Source organism: Musa acuminata, chromosome BXJ2-3 (genome assembly GCF_036884655.1).
Source record: "Musa acuminata AAA Group cultivar baxijiao chromosome BXJ2-3, Cavendish_Baxijiao_AAA, whole genome shotgun sequence".
Taxonomy (NCBI): Eukaryota; Viridiplantae; Streptophyta; class Magnoliopsida; order Zingiberales; family Musaceae; genus Musa; species Musa acuminata.
This window is the reverse complement of record NC_088340.1, coordinates 6,231,863-6,250,580: the sequence shown is the minus strand read 5'-3', so window position 1 is coordinate 6,250,580 and position 18,718 is coordinate 6,231,863. Positions and strand designations below refer to the sequence as shown.

At 36.0% G+C, this 18,718-nt stretch overlaps 2 protein-coding genes across 2 annotated transcripts; one reads left to right on the top strand and one right to left on the bottom strand.

Moving 5' to 3' along the window:
* On the top strand, nt 1–9,757 carry LOC103977662 (probable mitochondrial import inner membrane translocase subunit TIM21). The gene is made up of 7 exons (XM_009393239.3): nt 1–229; nt 1,272–1,290; nt 3,803–3,957; nt 6,248–6,429; nt 8,386–8,434; nt 8,558–8,677; nt 9,214–9,757. The coding sequence occupies exons 1-7, from the start codon at nt 80–82 to the stop codon at nt 9,370–9,372; spliced, it is 834 nt and encodes a 277-aa protein (XP_009391514.2). The 5' UTR covers nt 1–79; the 3' UTR covers nt 9,373–9,757.
* A 425-nt stretch (nt 9,758–10,182) lies between these two features.
* On the bottom strand, nt 10,183–16,953 carry LOC103977661 (proline-rich receptor-like protein kinase PERK15). The gene is made up of 8 exons (XM_009393238.3): nt 16,589–16,953; nt 15,595–16,077; nt 14,525–14,899; nt 12,975–13,190; nt 11,712–12,083; nt 11,371–11,614; nt 11,142–11,289; nt 10,183–10,737 (listed from the first exon to the last, which is right to left on the bottom strand). Exons 1-8 carry the CDS (start codon nt 16,629–16,631, stop codon nt 10,363–10,365), a joined length of 2,256 nt encoding a protein of 751 aa, XP_009391513.2. The 5' UTR covers nt 16,632–16,953; the 3' UTR covers nt 10,183–10,362.
* Between the last annotated feature and the right edge of the window lie 1,765 nt (nt 16,954–18,718).

The window sequence follows — 18,718 nt, the reverse complement described above, 5'->3', positions numbered from 1 at the left end:
CTTCGGAGCCTCCTCTCGCCACTTCGCCCTCCGATTCCTAATTCGGTCTCGTAAGCTTGGTCTTCGATCGAGGTGGTAGATGGCGTCTAGGGTTTTATCTCGTATTGCTAGAAGCGGCTCGTCCCGCCGCTTGATTTCGCCGTCGTTCCGGCAGGAGTCGCTGGGGAATCTCTCCGGCGGCTTGCCTCCTGCAAAGGAATGGGCATCATCTACAATTTCTTCGGCCAAGGTCAGGTTTTCACTATTTTGAAAGAACTTTTCAATGATTTGTAGGTGATACTGGCAAAAACTTTCATCTGTTGGTCTCTGGCGTTTTAGTCAGGTGATGTAATTGACAGAGGGTTCTCCGGGGTTCATATTGCCGTTATCGTTTTAGATTTTGTAGTTTGACTTTGATCGAGGCCTAAAAGATCTTGTCTTTCACTATTAATGTGGATCCTTCTTATATATGGAACCAATCGGGACTGAGTAGGTTCTTCCATTCATTCGTTGCTATTAGAATGGTAACTTAAGTAAACATTGTTTCTTTCTAAAACTTACGTGGAATTGGTTAACTTGCAAGTCATCTTAAACTGAAAGGACTGGGACTTCTGGTTTCTTAATGGTTTCTGACGCAGTGTAGCATCAATAGAGAACTCATAAAACTTAGTGCTGTATGGTCATTTCTGTGACAGTCATATCTCACTAGTACTCACATTATAAAACGATAATCTTGATCAAACTCAGGTTAAACCATGAGTTTGGTATTACCAAAGTAAATTTTATACCTTATTGCAGATTTCTTGTTAGATTCATGATTCATTATCATGAGAGGAACTATTTGTTGCCACTGTATGGGTTTTTCTCATAATTAATGACTTAATTTGTCAGAGGATCATCCATTTAATTGCAACATGAAGTTTGCACTACTTATCCAATTTTTTCAAGACTGACCGTGGCTGTTAGAGGAAACTTGATCTTTTGTAGGGTCTCTGTAGAACCAATCTTGCTTAGTTTCCTTTATTGTTCAAGGGATGTAGTAATTAGTTTCTTTAAATAGTTCGTAGAAAGAGTTGATCGGTAACTAACTTATTATTTTTGAGGCTTTGTTATAAACAAATTGTTGCATGAGAGTTTCCCAAAAAAAAGAGTGTATTGTATGTTTAGCTTCTATGTAATGTAGTTGTCATTCATCTTCTGCTTCTTTGTCACCAGTTGTTAGTGCCACATAGAAATATGTACTTAGTCTTTTCATGTAGGATTAACTGGTTTTTTCGTTTCTCTTAATGCAGGATGTGAGAAAGGCTGAAGGTTAGTCAAATCTGTAGGTTTTGAATGCCAGTATTTATTCTTGTCTTTAAGTGAATAAATGCTGTCTGTATGTTATTACTATGTACATTTTTTTTGTTGTTAAACTGTACAAATTTTACACTTGAATATGTCATCTCTTCTGCAGTGTTTTTGAATTTTGACTTTCAGACTTGTGTATTTAGTTTCATGTGATATGCATATAACGATGAGGTTCAAGAAACTCAGATGAAATGTCCTTGGTCTCATTTGATTAGTGTATTTTTTTTTCTATATTCTTTTCTTTGCTATCTACTGTATGTTTTGTCTCCCAATCCAACTAGAGCTAACAACAGTCATCACTCTTGCCCTTCTCTCCCACTTTCTGCTTGTGTTCCTCCCGTTTCTCCACTGCTCTTCACTGTCATCCTCCTTCATCCATCTTCTCGTTGCCCCATCTTCCCTCCCTCTTATTTTTCTTCTATCTCCATGGTTCAACTAATCAATCTATCATGACAATTCAGACTACATTTCAAGTACAATGGCAACTGTAGGTGTGTCAGAGGAAATATCACCGATAAACAATAGACAGTGTCCAGGATGGGAGTGTAATTATTTAAAGGATCCAAATGACCTAATGTCATCCTTACATGTTCTCTGACAAAATTACTTAAGGTGGAATATTTTGGGTAAGACAATGTCAAGTATTCATTTTGCAATAATGATATAAAACATGTTTTGATTGAAGTTCTTATCTAAGTAATTATTTTTATCCTTAATTCTATATTTATAACTTTTTCAAGGTAAGCATCTTGGTTTCTTCGGACAAGTGCCAACCTCTCAAGCAATAAGGGACCTTGGCTCCTTATGGTGCTTAGTGCTTTGGAAAACACTTGAGTTATTTTGTTCATCATAGTCAAAGCAAGATGACCGACCATATATTCTTAGGCGGTGTTCATGGATTTTCTTTTGCTTACTATCTCAGCCATGTTTGATAATAACTTATAAATCTTAACTCATGCATATTGTTTCTGAAGTGTAGGGTAGGCTACTGACAGCTGAGGACCACAGCTGTCATGTAATTGATATAAACATTTCCCACTTTTGTTTTGTCTTTTTAACTTGAGAAATTTGAAATTCTTGATGAACTTGCATGAGAAGGCCTATATATGTGTGAGAATAAGATGATCTATCAAGGTTTTATACAGCGATTTCAATAGGCGCTCAGGCGAGCACCTCGCTTCTAAGAGGCGCTCGCCCGAGCCCAGGCGTCAAGCGCTTCGGGCGAGCGCCCGGGTTAAACCAGGCGATCGAACCAGTGTTTTACGTTTGGTTCGGTCTCCGGTGCTTCAGTTGGTTCGATTGAACCAACTAAAGCATCGATATCAGCCTCCCAACGTCCCTCTCGCGACTTCCCCAACCCTAACCCTGCTTGCGATTCTACCGCTGACATTTCCTCTCTATTGCCGTTGCCTCTCTTCACTATCGTTGCTTGTCTTCGTTGTCTCTGCTCTCCGCTACCGCTGCCACTATCGCTGCTTGTTGTTGTTGTCGCTGCTGTCGTTGTCATTATCGTCGCTCCTGCTACCGCTGCTGCTACCGCTAACGTTGCCGCTACTCGCTGCCACTATTGCTGCTGTCGCTGCTTGCCACTATCGTCGCTTCAGCTCCCGCTGCCATTGCCGCTGCTGTTACTCTTACTCCATCTACTCACATCAACTCAATAATATACTGTTAACAGTATATTAATAGTATACTATTAACCGTATACTAGTAACAATATTTTTTATTTATTAGATTAATAATATATTATTTTGATTTTAATACTGCTAATTTTTATTTATTTGAAATTATTATTATTGTTTTAAATTTTGAGATTTTTTGTTAATGTGATATTGTGATTCTGTAAGATTTTTTAATTTAATATCATATTTTATAATTTAAATAATTATATTTATTAATTAATTTATATATTTTTTATATTTTAGCATCTCGTTTCGCTCGGACTAGCGCCTAGCGCCTCGGGCGTTTTTGCACCTTGGCGCCTTTTGGCGTCTAGCGCTTTTTAAATCGCTGGTTTTATATAACTTATATTAACCAGTTATCTAAGTTCTCTTGCCATCTGCTTATCTCATTAATTCATTATTGGTGTAGATAAAAAGTAAGTTTAATTAAGTCAATGTTTATTTGAAATTATAAAATTACTTATCTCCTCACTTGAACTGCTTTTGTTCCAACTATTCCAGATATGGCACTGAGTGCAACCTGTCAATTTTAAATCAATGACTCACAGAGATGTATTTGCTAAAAATTGTTTGTCCACTTCAGCTCCTTATCGTTTGGTTTATTTTGCAAAAGGAAAGATGCTGTATATGGAAAAGTGATCTTTCAAAATTAGTGCATGAATGCTGAGGACTTTTTCCGTCTTTTTTATCTGCATGCTTAGCATGTACGTCATCTGTTTCTGTGCAACTTTTATATGGTGCACTAGAAGAGCATAGCATGTACTAATGCATGTTTTTGACATGAACACTAGGATCGTTTAGTAAACTTTTCAGATGGCATATGATCAACAGAAATCATGCAGTTCAGCCTACCATACATGACAGAAAGCACTGCACAATTTCTTGCTTAGTGAGAACAGCTGCATCAAATTATTCTACACAAGCATCAGAACAAAGAACAAAAGAGGTTTGTATTTTGTCACTAAAGCTATGAGATCATTCATTTGACATCTTAGCTCCCCTTTCGTCCCTTGGTTCTCTTTAATGACTTATATTATTACTGTTCATTCTAATTTATTATTAGAATATTTTTATTGCATATCACATAATTTTTTTAAAGAGCCAAGGAAAAAAAATAGTGCACCTTTTACATTCTTCACAACTTATATTCTTTATCGTCTTATTTGCTGAGAATATATGAAAAAGTAGTGTAAATCTAGTGGACGTGCCTAAAGGGAATATTAATAATATGAGGTTAACATACTGAGGAAACACTATGGAACATCAAATTCTCAAGTGAGTGCATGCAATGTCTTTAAGAATACTTTTTGTACCCAATCTGTAGTTAATTTTGAATTCCTTTTAGCAAACTGTTAACCATGTATGCATATACTTTATTAATAGTATGAAATTAGTATTAACAGGTAGTTTTGTGGATTGGTTTTTCAGGCTTCCAGGCTTCCTGGTTGTTGCACAGCCATATTGAGTAGCTAGAGGACACCCATTTTGAAGGAGATGGAATACAATCAGGATGAATTTACCAAGGGACTATTGAATCTGTTCTTGAAGAAAAAAAAGGTTTTGATTGTACGATAATAGATAGGATGACACCCTAAGGGAAAACACAAAGGAAGGGAAGAGAACGATATTGGTAGACAATAAAGAGATCTATTCAGTTTAGCTGTAAGGAAAAACACAAAGAGAAGGGTAGAGAACAATCCTGGTGGAGAATTACTATTCAGTTTTGGTCCTGTAGGATGGCAAATGGCAAATGCTAAAGGAGCTGACATTATATGATCAGAGATGGGGCTTCATCATTACAGTACATGTAATATGCAATAGGATTGTAATTAAGAGATTGAAAAATGGTAAAAGACAAAGATTGTAATCAGGAATTTTAGGAATTGCCAAACATCACTTTGTTGCTGATGTAGTTACTAATAGGTGGTTTTGACTTATTCGACCAGCCATCAATCAGGAGACTGCTACATTGTGAACCAAAATTAGCAAAGTTTGTATTCGGGATACCAAGGCTAAAAAGATCTGGATGCTTGATAATTAAAAAGGCCTTAGTATTTGATATTTAAAAAGGTTTTATCACAGATTAAGTTAGCAAATGTATTACAATTAAAGAGCCAAAAGTGTGGCAGCATAATATGGTATGGTTCAAGAACAAAATTTGAAAACAGCAGTCATTCTTCGGTTAGCAATTACGAATTGCTAAGGATAGATTAATATAGGAAGGAATCACTTAGTAGACCCATATATGTGCCAAGAAGCTGACAAAGATGTCATGCATCTATTTTTTGGATGTAGCAGTACAAATTAGGTAAAGGAAGATATATTATCATTCTGCAGAATCAGAAAGCTGAAATCTTGGAGCAGGAATAGAAGTGGTGGGTTGATCATTATAAAGGAGGATCCATTGCATGTGTTGTCATGAAGTGAATTTTTGTGGCTTCAGTTTATCACATCTGGCAAAAGAAAAACTTTAAAATCTTTAAACCGAGGAAGGGCACAAGAGAATAAGTTATTAGGAAAGTAGTCTTAGGTTCTCAGTGGACAATGTTGAAGATAACCCAGTTAACAAGGAACTGATGGAACTATGGGTTAAGTTGCAAGACAAAGAAAATGTTCAGCATTGATAAACAAGCATTCATAGAAGACGAGGATTGACAGTCCTTGAGGGCCCCATATTTAAAATAGCAAAAGATTTATAAAATAAAAGTTTCCTATACCATCCCACAACTCATACTAGTTACCTTCTCTGGCAGCATGCCTAGTAAGGTAACCTCACTGGGCGATGTGCTTGGTATTGAATTGGAGGTCCCCATATCGGTCCATACTGACCAGTATAACCAATATTTATAATAGCAATGGTAAGCTGTAAAGTCGCAATCATTTGGGGTCAGTTGCATGGATCTTTTGCCACTACTAAGCTCTGAACAAAGCCACGATCGGGATTTAAAACCTTGATAAAATTTACTGAAGATTTTATCTTTTTCCAAGTTATTTATTCATCACTGACCTGTTATTGAAGTTACAGATAATGGTTTCGCCAAGCTGATTTAACTAGAAAACTTATCTAAATGAGAGTATTTTTTTAATTAATTCATGATTCATTTTATCAGTTCTCTTAGTTCTCACTGTTGATTGTACTTGTACCATGTAGTCTGCTTTATGTTCATGGCTTCTTTGTTCATGCAATAGTTGTAATTGTTTTTTGATAAGAGCCATGTATCATATGAACTTCTCAGGAGAAAAGAAAAGATATATCTACAGTTGAAGATCCCTTTGATGCACCTACATACAATATTCCAGAAAAACCAGTGACATTTGCAGAGGGCGCTTCATACAGTCTAATAATACTTGCGGGTCTGGGTGTTGCAGGCTTGGCTGCATATGCTGTCTTTAAGGAGTTAATTTTTGAGCCAAAAGAGTAAGCTTTTCTTCATATTAGTTTTAAAGTAAAGATAGAAACTGTAACTACAGAAACTGCAACTACATAGTATATGGTAACTCTTCCAGTTCTACTTGAAGTTTAAAGTTTTTTGAAACTCAACATGTTGAATGTAATGTATGATTAGATACTACACTCAGAGTTAACCTTGCTTTTTATTAGTCTCTGCTGCTGCTATAGTGACAGCTGCTATATCGATTGCCCATTTATGAATAAATTACAACCAAGTTTGATTGCAGTTACAAATTTATGCTGAACATCGATGGTCATCAAAAGATCTTTTAACTTTTGGTTCTTGAGTCAACAGTGGCTTAATAGTTAAAACCATTTTGTCATGCTATGCAGCAGTTGGTATTATATAAGGAGAAATATGACATGTTATCATCATAAGTTCTTGATAACATCTTGAGATGTCTGACTCTTATGTTGAGTGGGTAAACCTGCAAAATCTTTCTTTTTAGTGAATATTTATTATTCTTTGTTACATGCATTTTCTGTAGACTGTACTTTTCTTTTCTGTTTTTACTATGTGATAATAAGTTGGTTTTTGTATGTAAAGGGTTGGAATTTCAGATTTAACTCACTAAACTTCAGATATTAATAAGGTTTGGAGTTTCAATTTCTGCTCATTCTGAGAATTTAGGTTCAGCTCTTTCAACAGTCTTTAATGAGGACAAGTTTCTACCAAAATTCAGGAAAGTAGTATTAGAAGGCTGCTGTTTAATTAGTGATGTCTTGACATCATATTTTTGTGTGATGCATCACAAATATACAATTTAGGAGGATATAACAAGATATGCAATACCGTACCATACCGGTATTTCGAGGTTGGCTCGGTATGGTACGGTATCGGCGTACCGAGCGGTACACCAGGGTGTACCGAGCAGTATACCCTGGTGAACCAAATAATTTTATATAATTTTCTTCATTATTGTAGCACTGTAGCAATATAGCACTGTTATAGTATAATACTGTAGCACTGTAGCAGTACCGAACGATCCGCGTACCGGTATGTCGTCAGACCGGTACATACCGTCCGATTCAGTACTGCATACCATGGATATAAGGCATTCATATTAATTTTAATTGCCACTTTTAGGCTGTTTAGAAGTGTGACTATTGATTTTTGACGTTAGAATCGTTACACAAATGAATTATGATGACTATACTTAATGTAGAGTCTATGTAGTACAACTGACTTTCATCTGTCATAGCGCTTGAACAAACAACAGAAACAAGTGCTAGTGCCCACTCTGGATCGCTATGTGGATCATTGACATCCCTTGGCAGAGAAGGCAAGCTGGAAATCTATTGGCTGGTATGTCTAGTGGCATGTGTCAACCATGTCATGTCATGTGTCATGAGCACAGTCATCTAATTAGCTTTGACATAAATGGGGGTTGCAGTGCCATCAATCAAACAGGATGGAGCATCAGATATGGACCTTTTGCCTGCTGTTTAGTATACCGATAATGGTGAAACATTTTACTTGCTTGATTCATTCATGCCACACTAGATGTTGTATCAATATTAATTGTTTGGTTGTCTTCTTTAGTTTTGAAGCTTTTAAAGAAGAAAAAAATTTTGATAGATCAAATCACATGGATTTGATTATGGAAGTACGTAATTTGAAGTAAAAGATGTGGGAACACCTTCAAATTGTTGATTTCAGCTCACATTTTCACTGAGCCTCAATTTTAGATGGATCAAGTTTCCAGGAGTTTTTATTATTAGTTTTATTTGACAATGTGGAGTGAAGAGACTACATTTTACTAAGAAGATGATTATATTAGATGGTAAAATGCTTGCAATTGTGCAGTTATGAATTCTTTGTAATCTGGTTGGTTTTTTTTAATTGTATTTTTTTCCTTTTCTTTCATTTCTATATATTAAGAAAGTAATTTATTATGCATTTTCTCTTTACCTATTATGTAGGTACAAGATTTTCGGAAAGGCTCTTGAAAGGGTGCAGAATGATAGTCAGGTATGTATCAGAGAGCTGGTCTATCTCAGTCATGATTTTTCTATCAGTTGCCTCGTTAACTCATTTGGGATTTTTTTTATTATGTTTTCTTTATTATATTTGTGCTCCATATTGGGTTGTCAGGTTACTGTGAGAATTGGCTCTCCTGTTACTGGCTATGGCCAAGAAAGCAGAAATCGGGCTGCTCGTCAACGTATTCCAAATAGGGTTTGGACTGATGAAGATGGTATTGAACATGTTGAGGTAATATCTCACAGGAGAAGCTTTTATGCATGTTTTAGTTATAGACCAATCTGAACTTATTAGCCAATGTGATAGTTACAAATTATAATCTTCCATTTCCATGCAATGCTTATCTGGGCTCGCTTTAATCTATTCTGAAAAAGGGTAATTGGTGAAAATTAGCAAAACCTGTCTGGACTAAGAAAATGAGGTCAATCTTCAAATGATATTTGGATTCTGGCAAACCTCTGAGAAGGATTTTACCACCAGCCTTATCAAAGTAGATTATTGGGAAAGCAGTGAGTTTTAAGTAGCTGTAGCAAGAATTGGATGTTAAGAATTGGAAAAGACTAAAGACTGGCAATACTGGAAATTATCCATTTAAAAAGCTTTCTGCAGAATGTTCGCCTTCAAGAATTGATTCTCTGAAAATTAATAGTAAGATTAGGATTTTGCTTCCAGAGACTTATCATGCACTTCCTTGGTTGTTGAAGATATCAAACGCGCATCAGGGTCATCAGGAATGAACATTTGACTTGTATCTAATTTACATATAGGTAAATTTCCATATTCGCGGACCACATGGATTTGGCAAGGTGTACACAGAAATGTTCAAAAACCAGGCTGACAAGAAGTGGACATTCACATACTTGATTGTGGAGATCAAGTCCCCGTCGCCGGCACAGCTGATGCTAGAGTCATATGTTCCTGCGTAGCTCAAAGTCAAACCAGACAGTTTTATCAGGGTGGTTCTGATGGTTGCTAAAGGTGAGCCCCTCCACATCTGCTGCAGTTTTCAACCATCTACTAGTCAAAGAGGGCAGAATGCTTGTCATGCTTACATTTCATTTTTGACATGGCTGAGCTGTTCTTTTGGGTACCTCAAAACTTCCATGATGGTTCAGATACCGTCTAATTTCTTTCTTCCATATTGACGCGAAGGAAAAAAAGAATATAGGAGGACACAATTTCTAGCTTTGAACCACCTCTTTTTCTTATGGCATCAAGAAAATTATCATGTAGGATGAGATGACAATCTATCTAGAGTGTAGTCTTTTGACCTATTTTCAATTGGTGGAAGAAGATTGCAAGGTGTGCTCATATCAGGTTGATCCAATTATTTTGAACCCAAACAAAATGCTGAACAAATTAAACGTTCGAAAATTTCTGGCAAAAGGTTGACTGAGTAATAGCAGATTGAAGCTTTTGAGCACCACAAGCAGCTGCTGGTATATATGCCCCTCAAGAAGTACTTTTTCCTAACTCAAAAGTCAATTCATGTGGCTCAATTTTTGACAAGAATGGCTACATAATTACACCCAAAACGTTTTGGGTAGTGTACAAAGCAGTAGGTCTGGAGACTAGTGTTATTGGCACCTGGATTGAGAAGAGATCTTTGTTTGTGTGTTCATATCAGTATACAAATGTGAGGATCAAGAAAATATTTTACAGATTGAACAAAACCTATGGGATTAGTATCGCCAAATTCAGAACTCATTAAGTAAACAAATGTGAGAAATCAATCATAGAACGAAGAAAACATTTAATATATTTCCAACAAAACAAGACTAGTCATATATAATAATGCACATGAATTCCAAAACCTAGAGTGGCAACAACTGAAATATACAACATAGACTATCTGCAATCCGTTTCCCCCACAGCCGTTACCTCAGCCCTCTCATGACAAAGCACGAGCTTAAGCCTCATCGACCTTCATGCAGATCCTCAGAAAATACTGCTGTTCTGGAAATGTTGTCATTGTCAAAAAGGCTTAGACCTGAGAAAGGACCAGAAGAGAACATGGACGAAGTGGCATCTGATTCAAAAGTCGTCGACGACTGCTTATTATGGGGATTAGTTGATGGGGTCGGCAAGGGATCCTGGCATTCAGCTACACGCTGCACCATTTTAAGGGACTGCACCACTTCACCCATCGTAGGCCTCTGGTTCGCCTCATGTGCAACGCAAGCTGCTGCAACTGTGCAAACTCGCACAAAATCATCCTTGGGGTACTTACCTGCAAGCCTAGGGTCTGCAAGCTCCTCTAATCTGTTACTATCTCGAAGAATTGGCCGGGCCTGCAAGTACCAGAACATATGAATGCATGATTTACCGCCTGATGGATTAGTATATATGGTGGGGGCTGTCTGAAGTATGCTAGCTAGATTAACAATGAAAACAATTGGTACTTAAATAAACTGCAGAAAGATTATCATGAAAAGAATATCTTAAGCTGTCATAAAGAAATTATTATACTAACCTTTGCAGATTCTATTTAACTGTTTCCAACAGAAACTTTTTCCCTTTGCTATGTCTTTCACTTAAGAGATTATATATTTTTGTCTATATATCATTATCTTCACTGAAATTTAACTACGCCACCAACACCATGTAGACAAATGAGTAAATCTGATGAGGTAAACTGTAAAGGATCCACTAATGTATATTAACTTAAAAATAAACCGTGAAAAAAAAATCTAACCCAAGTTACAAGGTTTTCCTGGCCAGATGGTTGTGACATATCTACAGGCCTCCTTCCTGTCAGCAGTTCAAGTAGAACTACTCCGAAGCTGTACACATCACTCTTTACTAACAGGTGTCCGGTCATGGCATATTCGGGTGCTACATACCTGAAATGACACAGGATGCAAATGGTGCAATAATATAAGTCAAAATAAAGTAACTTGAATGAAAGGAAATTGACTACTCACCCAAATGTCCCCATGACGCGAGTAGAAAGATAATTAGCACGACCTTCAGGTGCTTGCTTGGCCAGACCAAAGTCAGAAACCTTGGCGTGGAAGTTGTTCTCAAGCAATATATTGGATGCTTTGAAATCCCTGTGAATCACACAGGGTTGAGAATCCTCATGTAGGTACGCTAACCCTCTTGCAGCATCAAGAGCAATCTTCATTCTAGTTTCCCAATCTAAAGGACAGTTTGCTCCCAAGGGGCCTAAAGAGAAGGCACTTATTAGTATCACATTCGGAAACTTAGATGTAATAGAATTTAAGGCTCAAAATGGAAACCTCTTGCTCAAAATTAATGATACCATGAAGCCAGGAGTCCAAGCTTCCATTTGAAACTAACTCATAACACAGAAGATTTTGTGCTGAGTCACGGCAGCTGTAGTAACCAACAAGTTTCACAAGATTTCTATGATGCAGCCTGCTCAGCATCTCGACCTCAACCAGGAATTCTTTATCTCCTTGGTGTCCTCCACTGGAAAGCTTCTTGATGGCAACAGCAGTCCCATCACTCAATATACCCTTGAAGACACGGCCAAAGCCACCTTCCCCAAGCATGCTAGCAGACTCAAAATTGTTTGTAGCATCTTTGAGCTCCTCATATGAAAATAACCGTGTACTAGTGGGATGAGGAAGAACCGCTTCCACAGACACTGTATCTGCAATCCTTGACTTCACTGCAAAGTAAAATTCTGATGAAAATCTAAATACATAAAATTATATGGTATCATAATTGATTGCTAAGAAATTCAACTTATTGTGCTTAAACTAAGAAGTTCTGTTGTGAAACTAAGAAATAATAACCGTTGTCCTATTACATTAATCCACACAATAAGAAATCATAGGAAGGATATTTGAAAGGTATCCCTGTTACCAACGATGTTCCCAATCTTGCTCACTAGCAACAAAACAAATATCTTGGGCTAATCTTAACCTATATCCAAAACTAAAATAACTTTAACATGGACAGCCACCACATCTAGGCTAAACCATATCACATAAATTCAAGAACCCATGTCCAAAGTTCCCATGAATTCAGAATCAATTGCTTGAGAATTGATTAATAATCAATTTAAAAGGCAACCACAAACTTGAGTTGGTTTTCGGATGTAACTTATTAGAGTGTTCACTTTTGCTTCATAGTTAATTATGATGAAATAAATAATGATGAAGATGATGATAAAACTTTAGTCAAAAGTGTTTCTTTTTCCTTTTCTGCTTTGCCAAAAGCTTGTAAGTCATTAGTTTGAAGTTTTGAAGTCTTCCAAAATCATAATATTCATTAGCTATTATTCAAGGAACAGCCAATCCTTGTTTCAGGAGATGTGGATGTTAACATGTAAGCTTCAAAATCAACTTTCTAGTTCTAAACTGAGATATGCAAAAATCAATTGTCAGATGCATATTCAATTACTTTGCAACCTTTACATGATTGGTTCCTCGCCATATCTCAATTTCTGTGCAACATTTCTACTAGAATTCAACCATTCCATATATTCATAACTTAAGCTGGATGTGGATATCCTAACTTATAAGTTTAAGCAACAAAATAGGACCTAAGCATGTACCTGCTTCTTCTGCTGGTACCTCCTTCCTTTTGCTAGATGTGCAAGAACAAATTACTAGCATGACTAAAGTAACAGCTAGCAGAATGCTGATACATATCCCGATAACTATTATGAAACTTGAATGGTTTCCACCTCCAGTATCCTTGTTTGGTACAGATGCAGGCAAGTAGGGTGCTGCAGGTGATGAAGCCATGGGTGATGAAGCCCACAAAGGAGCTGGAGAAAAAAGATTGAAAAGTCAACCATCATTTCACCAGATGCCATCTGGGAATATGAAATCTATTCTAGAGAAAATATCCATAAGTTTCACTAGAGATGAAATGATATCCCTACAAAAAATTTCACCACAAGATAAATGGAGATAGATTAACATGGAAAGAGAGACATTTTTAGTATAAATCCGCTAGATACAACAACCAAGAAAACAAGTTCATTACAAGACAGAGAAGATGACAGCATTCTTGGATATATAGCGTGCATTAGGTACATCATAAATAACCTCTAAAATGTTGAGGAAGAACAAATGATAGTTGCAGCATAAATAGAAGTTACATCCAGCAAGCTTTAGATGATTTAGCCAGGGCACTCATGGTATATAGTAATCATCTTATTGTTGACAAAACTAGTTCCTTAAAAGCAGAAACAAGTATCATGACAATCACAGAATACACTAAGCCTATAATGGTCAAAATTGATCTAGTTTCTTCTAACTAAACAAAACATATCAATAATCAATCAACAACACAAAAGTGCATCTGCATGTGGTTCCATTTAGGTCTTGAAGTTGATTTCAACCTATGAAGTAAACAAATGAACCCAAGAAAAGTCCAAGTGTACCGTGACAGTGGAAGAGAATGGAACTAAAGGATAAGAGAATTAAACAAAATATATCTCAAAATATAAATATGGTTATTACTCTTTTCTGAAGAAAATCATCTCTGACATCTGCAGTGTGACATGTCATTTTTTCTTGTATGATTTTGAATTTAATTATAAAATATTGAACAAAGATATTTGTTCAATATTTCTTGTAGCTTTTCCAAAATACATTTCTAAGATATACGGATGTTAACATATGGTAAAATCGAACATCTATATGAACAGTCTTTACTAACAAGAAGTCAAATACTGTACATGAAATGTACAATTTTATGTGAGTCCCACATATCATAAATGATATCATGATTACTATAACATCAGAAGAATTGGTTGCTACTATTATAAGACAACTATGGCAGATATGTTGTTCAAGTTTATCAAGTTTAAGCATGAAACTTGTTCCATAATTAATTCATGTTGAATGATCTATTAGCTGCTAAATTGTTGCAATGTTCCACAAATTTATTTTTATGTCTGCAAGTTTACCTGTTCAAAACCATGCTACATTTGTCTGTTTGATGGTTGAGAGTGAAAAATATGCAGATAGTAGATAAAAATTATCAAAGACTGCAACTTTGAAAATAATGGATTACATATCTAATAGACTGGAAGAAAATTAAACTTTGTGACCATCTAATAACAATAATTTACTATGTTCTTCTAGTGATTACCAGGAGGAGGAGCAAGTGGTCTAAACCAAGTCAAATTGAGAAGTCTATAGTCGCCAACTAGCCCAGGGTTAATGCGAACCCTATGCAGTGCAAGCGAAGAATTCATTGCAATAACTTGATCTGCAGAGAAACTTATCCCTGTATGTGGGGCTATGTCCATTGTGATATTTAACCCAAATGCACCAACAACGTAGAAATTAACAATCTCAAACTGGTCAATCCGCAGCTCAAGCTGATAAGACAGTTCTTGAAGAAATTCAGTGCTCCAATTTGAAATCAGAGAAACATTCTGCAGAAAGAGCTCGACTTTGACAGGGTACACACAGTGGCAATCTTGAGTACCTTGTCTCTGCACCATGTTTGGCTCACAACATTCTGTTCCATTGAGAAGATGTTAGAAATAATTATATTAGCATAGTGATTGCTGGAAAGAACAATGCCTTCTTATCTTAGTTCAGCTAGTTATTACTTTCTAAAACAGGATAATCAGATGAGAGAAAGTTTTCCATCCTTAAAGATTAAAATCAGAAGAATACACTACAGTTTTCACCAACATAATACACATTTTCAAGTGACAAAGATTTCCTACCTTTGTTTTCCCTGTCCAAGAAGAAGTCATGTTTCAATTCCTTTTGAAGTAAAACATTTATATTACAGACTTCCTGAATAAAACAAACATCGTTTACTTAAAATTATGAAAGGTACATACTGAACACACTTGTACATGAATCAAACTTTCAAAATATAAAACATGCCAAATCCTCAAACATTCTTGTATTTCTTTAACAGTCCATTGGATGTCTCACAAGCTAGAAACTAGAATCAATGACCTCTAAGTGAATTGTCTGTTAATATTCTAGAAGAAGAGGCCGATGTTACGAAGATGAGACATTAAATTTTTGGTACTATCAAGAGAAAATTAACTATAACAACTCAGCAAGAATGTAAGCAGATGCACTTAGAGAAGTGTGTCGTGCAAGTTAACTTCTTTGTTGAACTACAAAAGAATGAACACAAGCTATCTTATCAGAATGTTAGAAAAAAAAGTTGAAATACAAAATTTATCTTACCAGTTTCAGGAGACAATGGTGGTTGTGCCAAGCCAGAAGGAAGTGAGGTTGAGTTTGAATATACTGGAGAAGAATGGCCAACAGATGAAGGTGTAATAGCCAACTCTGTGGAAGTATGTTGGCTGTTTGGCATTGGAGGATTTACTAAACTTGACAAGTTTAAAGAAGCAGTTAGAGTGTTATAATCTGGGGAACCTCTTATTGGCAATTGTGAAGCTGCAGCCTTCTCTATAGTGTACTTCAAGTGTCTTCTACTGACCAGAGGAAGACTTGCCGGCAAGGAAATTTCAACTTTTGATGGCGTGATTGCGGAATGAACTTGGTTCCATTCATCTAAAGGAGAAGCAGCAGCCACAGTAGCGGGAGATGTGGGAGCTGCTTCTGGTAAATGACTGGTAGGTTTTGCCTCCACGATAAGTTCCAAGCGCACTACTATCAACAGATAACACAGAAAAAATATCCTTGACAATCGTTCATGTAATCCTGCATGCCACAAATTAAAGTCCAATTGAGGACTCAACATGATCAATGCATTAGCTGGTTTTTATTCAAAATAGGAAATGAAGATCTAGTTCGATAAAATAAACAATCGTTCACCAATCAGGCAAAAGTTGGCATACAGGAAACTGTTTTGTCTATTCTAACAGTAAGCTACTACTATATGCCACAAACGTAATCAGACTGAAAGCCCAAGAAAAGAGAGCATAGCTGAAGCAAATTCCAAATAAACAGCCACATTATCATGTAGGTGTTGATGTCAAGAAAAGTAGTCTTTTTGGCTTTGCAAACAAAGGTTGCATTGTGAATATAAGCCATTACAAGAAGCCACAACTCGAAAAACTGGTTTAATCCATCCGCACCTCAAGCGCCACCGCCATTACGCACCAAACTCGAAAAATAGCTATGACACACCCACAACGTGATCTTCCAGCGAACAATCGCTCTACAACACCAAGTGAAATCAAGTAATCACAGAAACAAGCACAAACAGTACCTTTCCAGTGTGAAATCCTCGGCGCTCGCCCAAAACCCCCCATCGCCGATCACGGCCGAAAAATGCGACACAGATCCACAGAACTCGGCGTAGATCAATCCGGCAAGGGGCGGGGAGCGCATGGAGGCCTCGGAGCTGGGCAGGCCAGGAGCGGGAGCAGCGGGCACCGGCGAGCTTTACGGATCAAAGGGAAAGAGATCGCAGGATCCGGAGCTCGACGGGCTCGGTCTGGCTACGGGGAGGGCGATGACCGGGGAGGGATCGGAGGTCGCCAGTCCATGGGTAGGATTCCGATCCGTGAGCTGTTAGGGTTTTTAGAACCTTTTAATCCATCAAGTGCTCCGTTTCGCTTTACTCATTTCTCATGCGCTTTTTTTATTTGCTCTTTGCTTCTTTCTATAATAATGTTGGAGGGGCCTACGAACGCAATTTTATCCTTTTTCTCAATATGGTTAGAATAACAGTATCTGTCAACTAACTGTTAAACGCTCCAATAATATATCATAAGATTTACCACTTACCTTTTATATATATTTTATTATATCAGTTGTAGAACAGACGTTATATTTTTTAGATTAATATATATATATATATGGAATGACAAAATAAAAAATTATTAATGATATGAGGAGATAAAAGAAAGATTAAAAAACTTAATACAAATTATAAATAAAAATTTAAATATTTTTAACATAATCAAATATATATATTTTTATAAAAAATAGATAGTATATCATACTCATCTATTAAATATTAATTAAAGATTAAAGATTTAAAATTTTATCTGATATATTTAAAATAAATAAATAACTTAGTTGTGATAGATTTTAAAGTTAAGAAAGTGATATTTTTGGATCATTTGTAGTACTAATTGTTCTTTTTTCTTGATTAATTATTAGTTAACTGAGATAAAATGGTAAGAAAATTTACAACAAAATTTAATAATTAATGTTCAAACAGATATTAATATTTCTTTTGAACTAAATCTTACATTTATTTTAGCTTATTTGATTAGTGTAATAACTTTGATTCTTGATAGTAAGATCTGACATCAAATCTAGTCTTTACTATTTATCTTTAGTTAAAAAAAAATAGAATTATATTGTTGACATTGAAGTGAATAGAAATTGTTAATTTTTCTTTTTTTGTTCTTAGAATAAGGGTTCAGCACATTTGTTTGGATCAAAATTGCTGATGATTTGATGAACTTAATATAAATAATCTAAATCTTGTTGACCTCCTTAGCTCTTTCACTGATAAAAGTATTGTTTAAATAGGCTGTTCTTCAATGATAATAATAAAATCAATTTGACTTTTAATAAGCAACTATAAATAATTAATGGAAACCTTATCCATTCATTAATTATTCCCAACCTTCTCCACTTTCGGCAGCCACATCTTTGAAGGAACTGTCAAAGCATTAGTTGCAGCATTCATTAAATATTAAGCAAACCTTATCTCATACTTCTCCTAAACAAATGTTCTCAACACACTCGCTACCTTTCTCTCTGGGAGGACAACAGTCAAGGAGAGAGAGGGGGGGGTTCCAATAATAATGATTTCCTGGAGATTAGTGCTTTTGTCCTCATAGTCTTTCTTATACAAGAATATTGAACTCTTGGCTTCTTTTAGATTTGGAAGCATATATAATACTCCAAAGTCATTCCCACAGAGATATGAGAGCTAAAAAGACGAGCATTATTTGTTCTTATTGTAATATAATAATGTCCATCTTTGCGACGGTGGAATGGAAAATGATGTTTGTTAAGGAGACGACTGAATTATATATAAATATATATTTGTTCTTATTGTAATATAAATATATATTTTTCATATATATATTTATATATTGATATTTGATGGGTCTAAAATATGAGAGATTTTTTTATTGGGTGTTTTAATTAAATGTGTGATGGATATAAATTTTATTGTCTATATATTTTCATATTTCATGTGAAATTGAGTGACAAAATACAACTAATCCCCACAAATTCAAATTGATCATCTTCTAATTTAGTCTATGGTGGACTTAACCCAGAACTGTTAGACCCAGCAGCCGGTTCGGTCTATCGCTCAACCATTCTAAGCCGGCCACATTTGTTGAGGCCCAGTCAGATACAAGTGGGCCAT

Bases quoted from the DNA above. Each gene is read 5' to 3' on its own strand.
- LOC103977662 (XM_009393239.3), top strand. From the start codon at position 80: ATGGCGTCTAGGGTTTTATCTCGTATTGCTAGAAGCGGCTCGTCCCGC. The intron at 6,430-8,385 runs GTAAGCTTTTCT...CCTATTATGTAG, and splicing joins TTAATTTTTGAGCCAAAAGA to GTACAAGATTTTCGGAAAGG. The intron at 8,678-9,213 runs GTAATATCTCAC...ATTTACATATAG, and splicing joins ATGGTATTGAACATGTTGAG to GTAAATTTCCATATTCGCGG.
- LOC103977661 (XM_009393238.3), bottom strand. From the start codon at position 16,631: ATGGGGGGTTTTGGGCGAGCGCCGAGGATTTCACACTGGAAAG. The intron at 16,078-16,588 runs GTACTGTTTGTG...TGTGGCATGCAG, and splicing joins GAGGATTTCACACTGGAAAG to GATTACATGAACGATTGTCA. The intron at 11,615-11,711 runs GTATCATTAATT...CCTTCTCTTTAG, and splicing joins CTTGGACTCCTGGCTTCATG to GCCCCTTGGGAGCAAACTGT.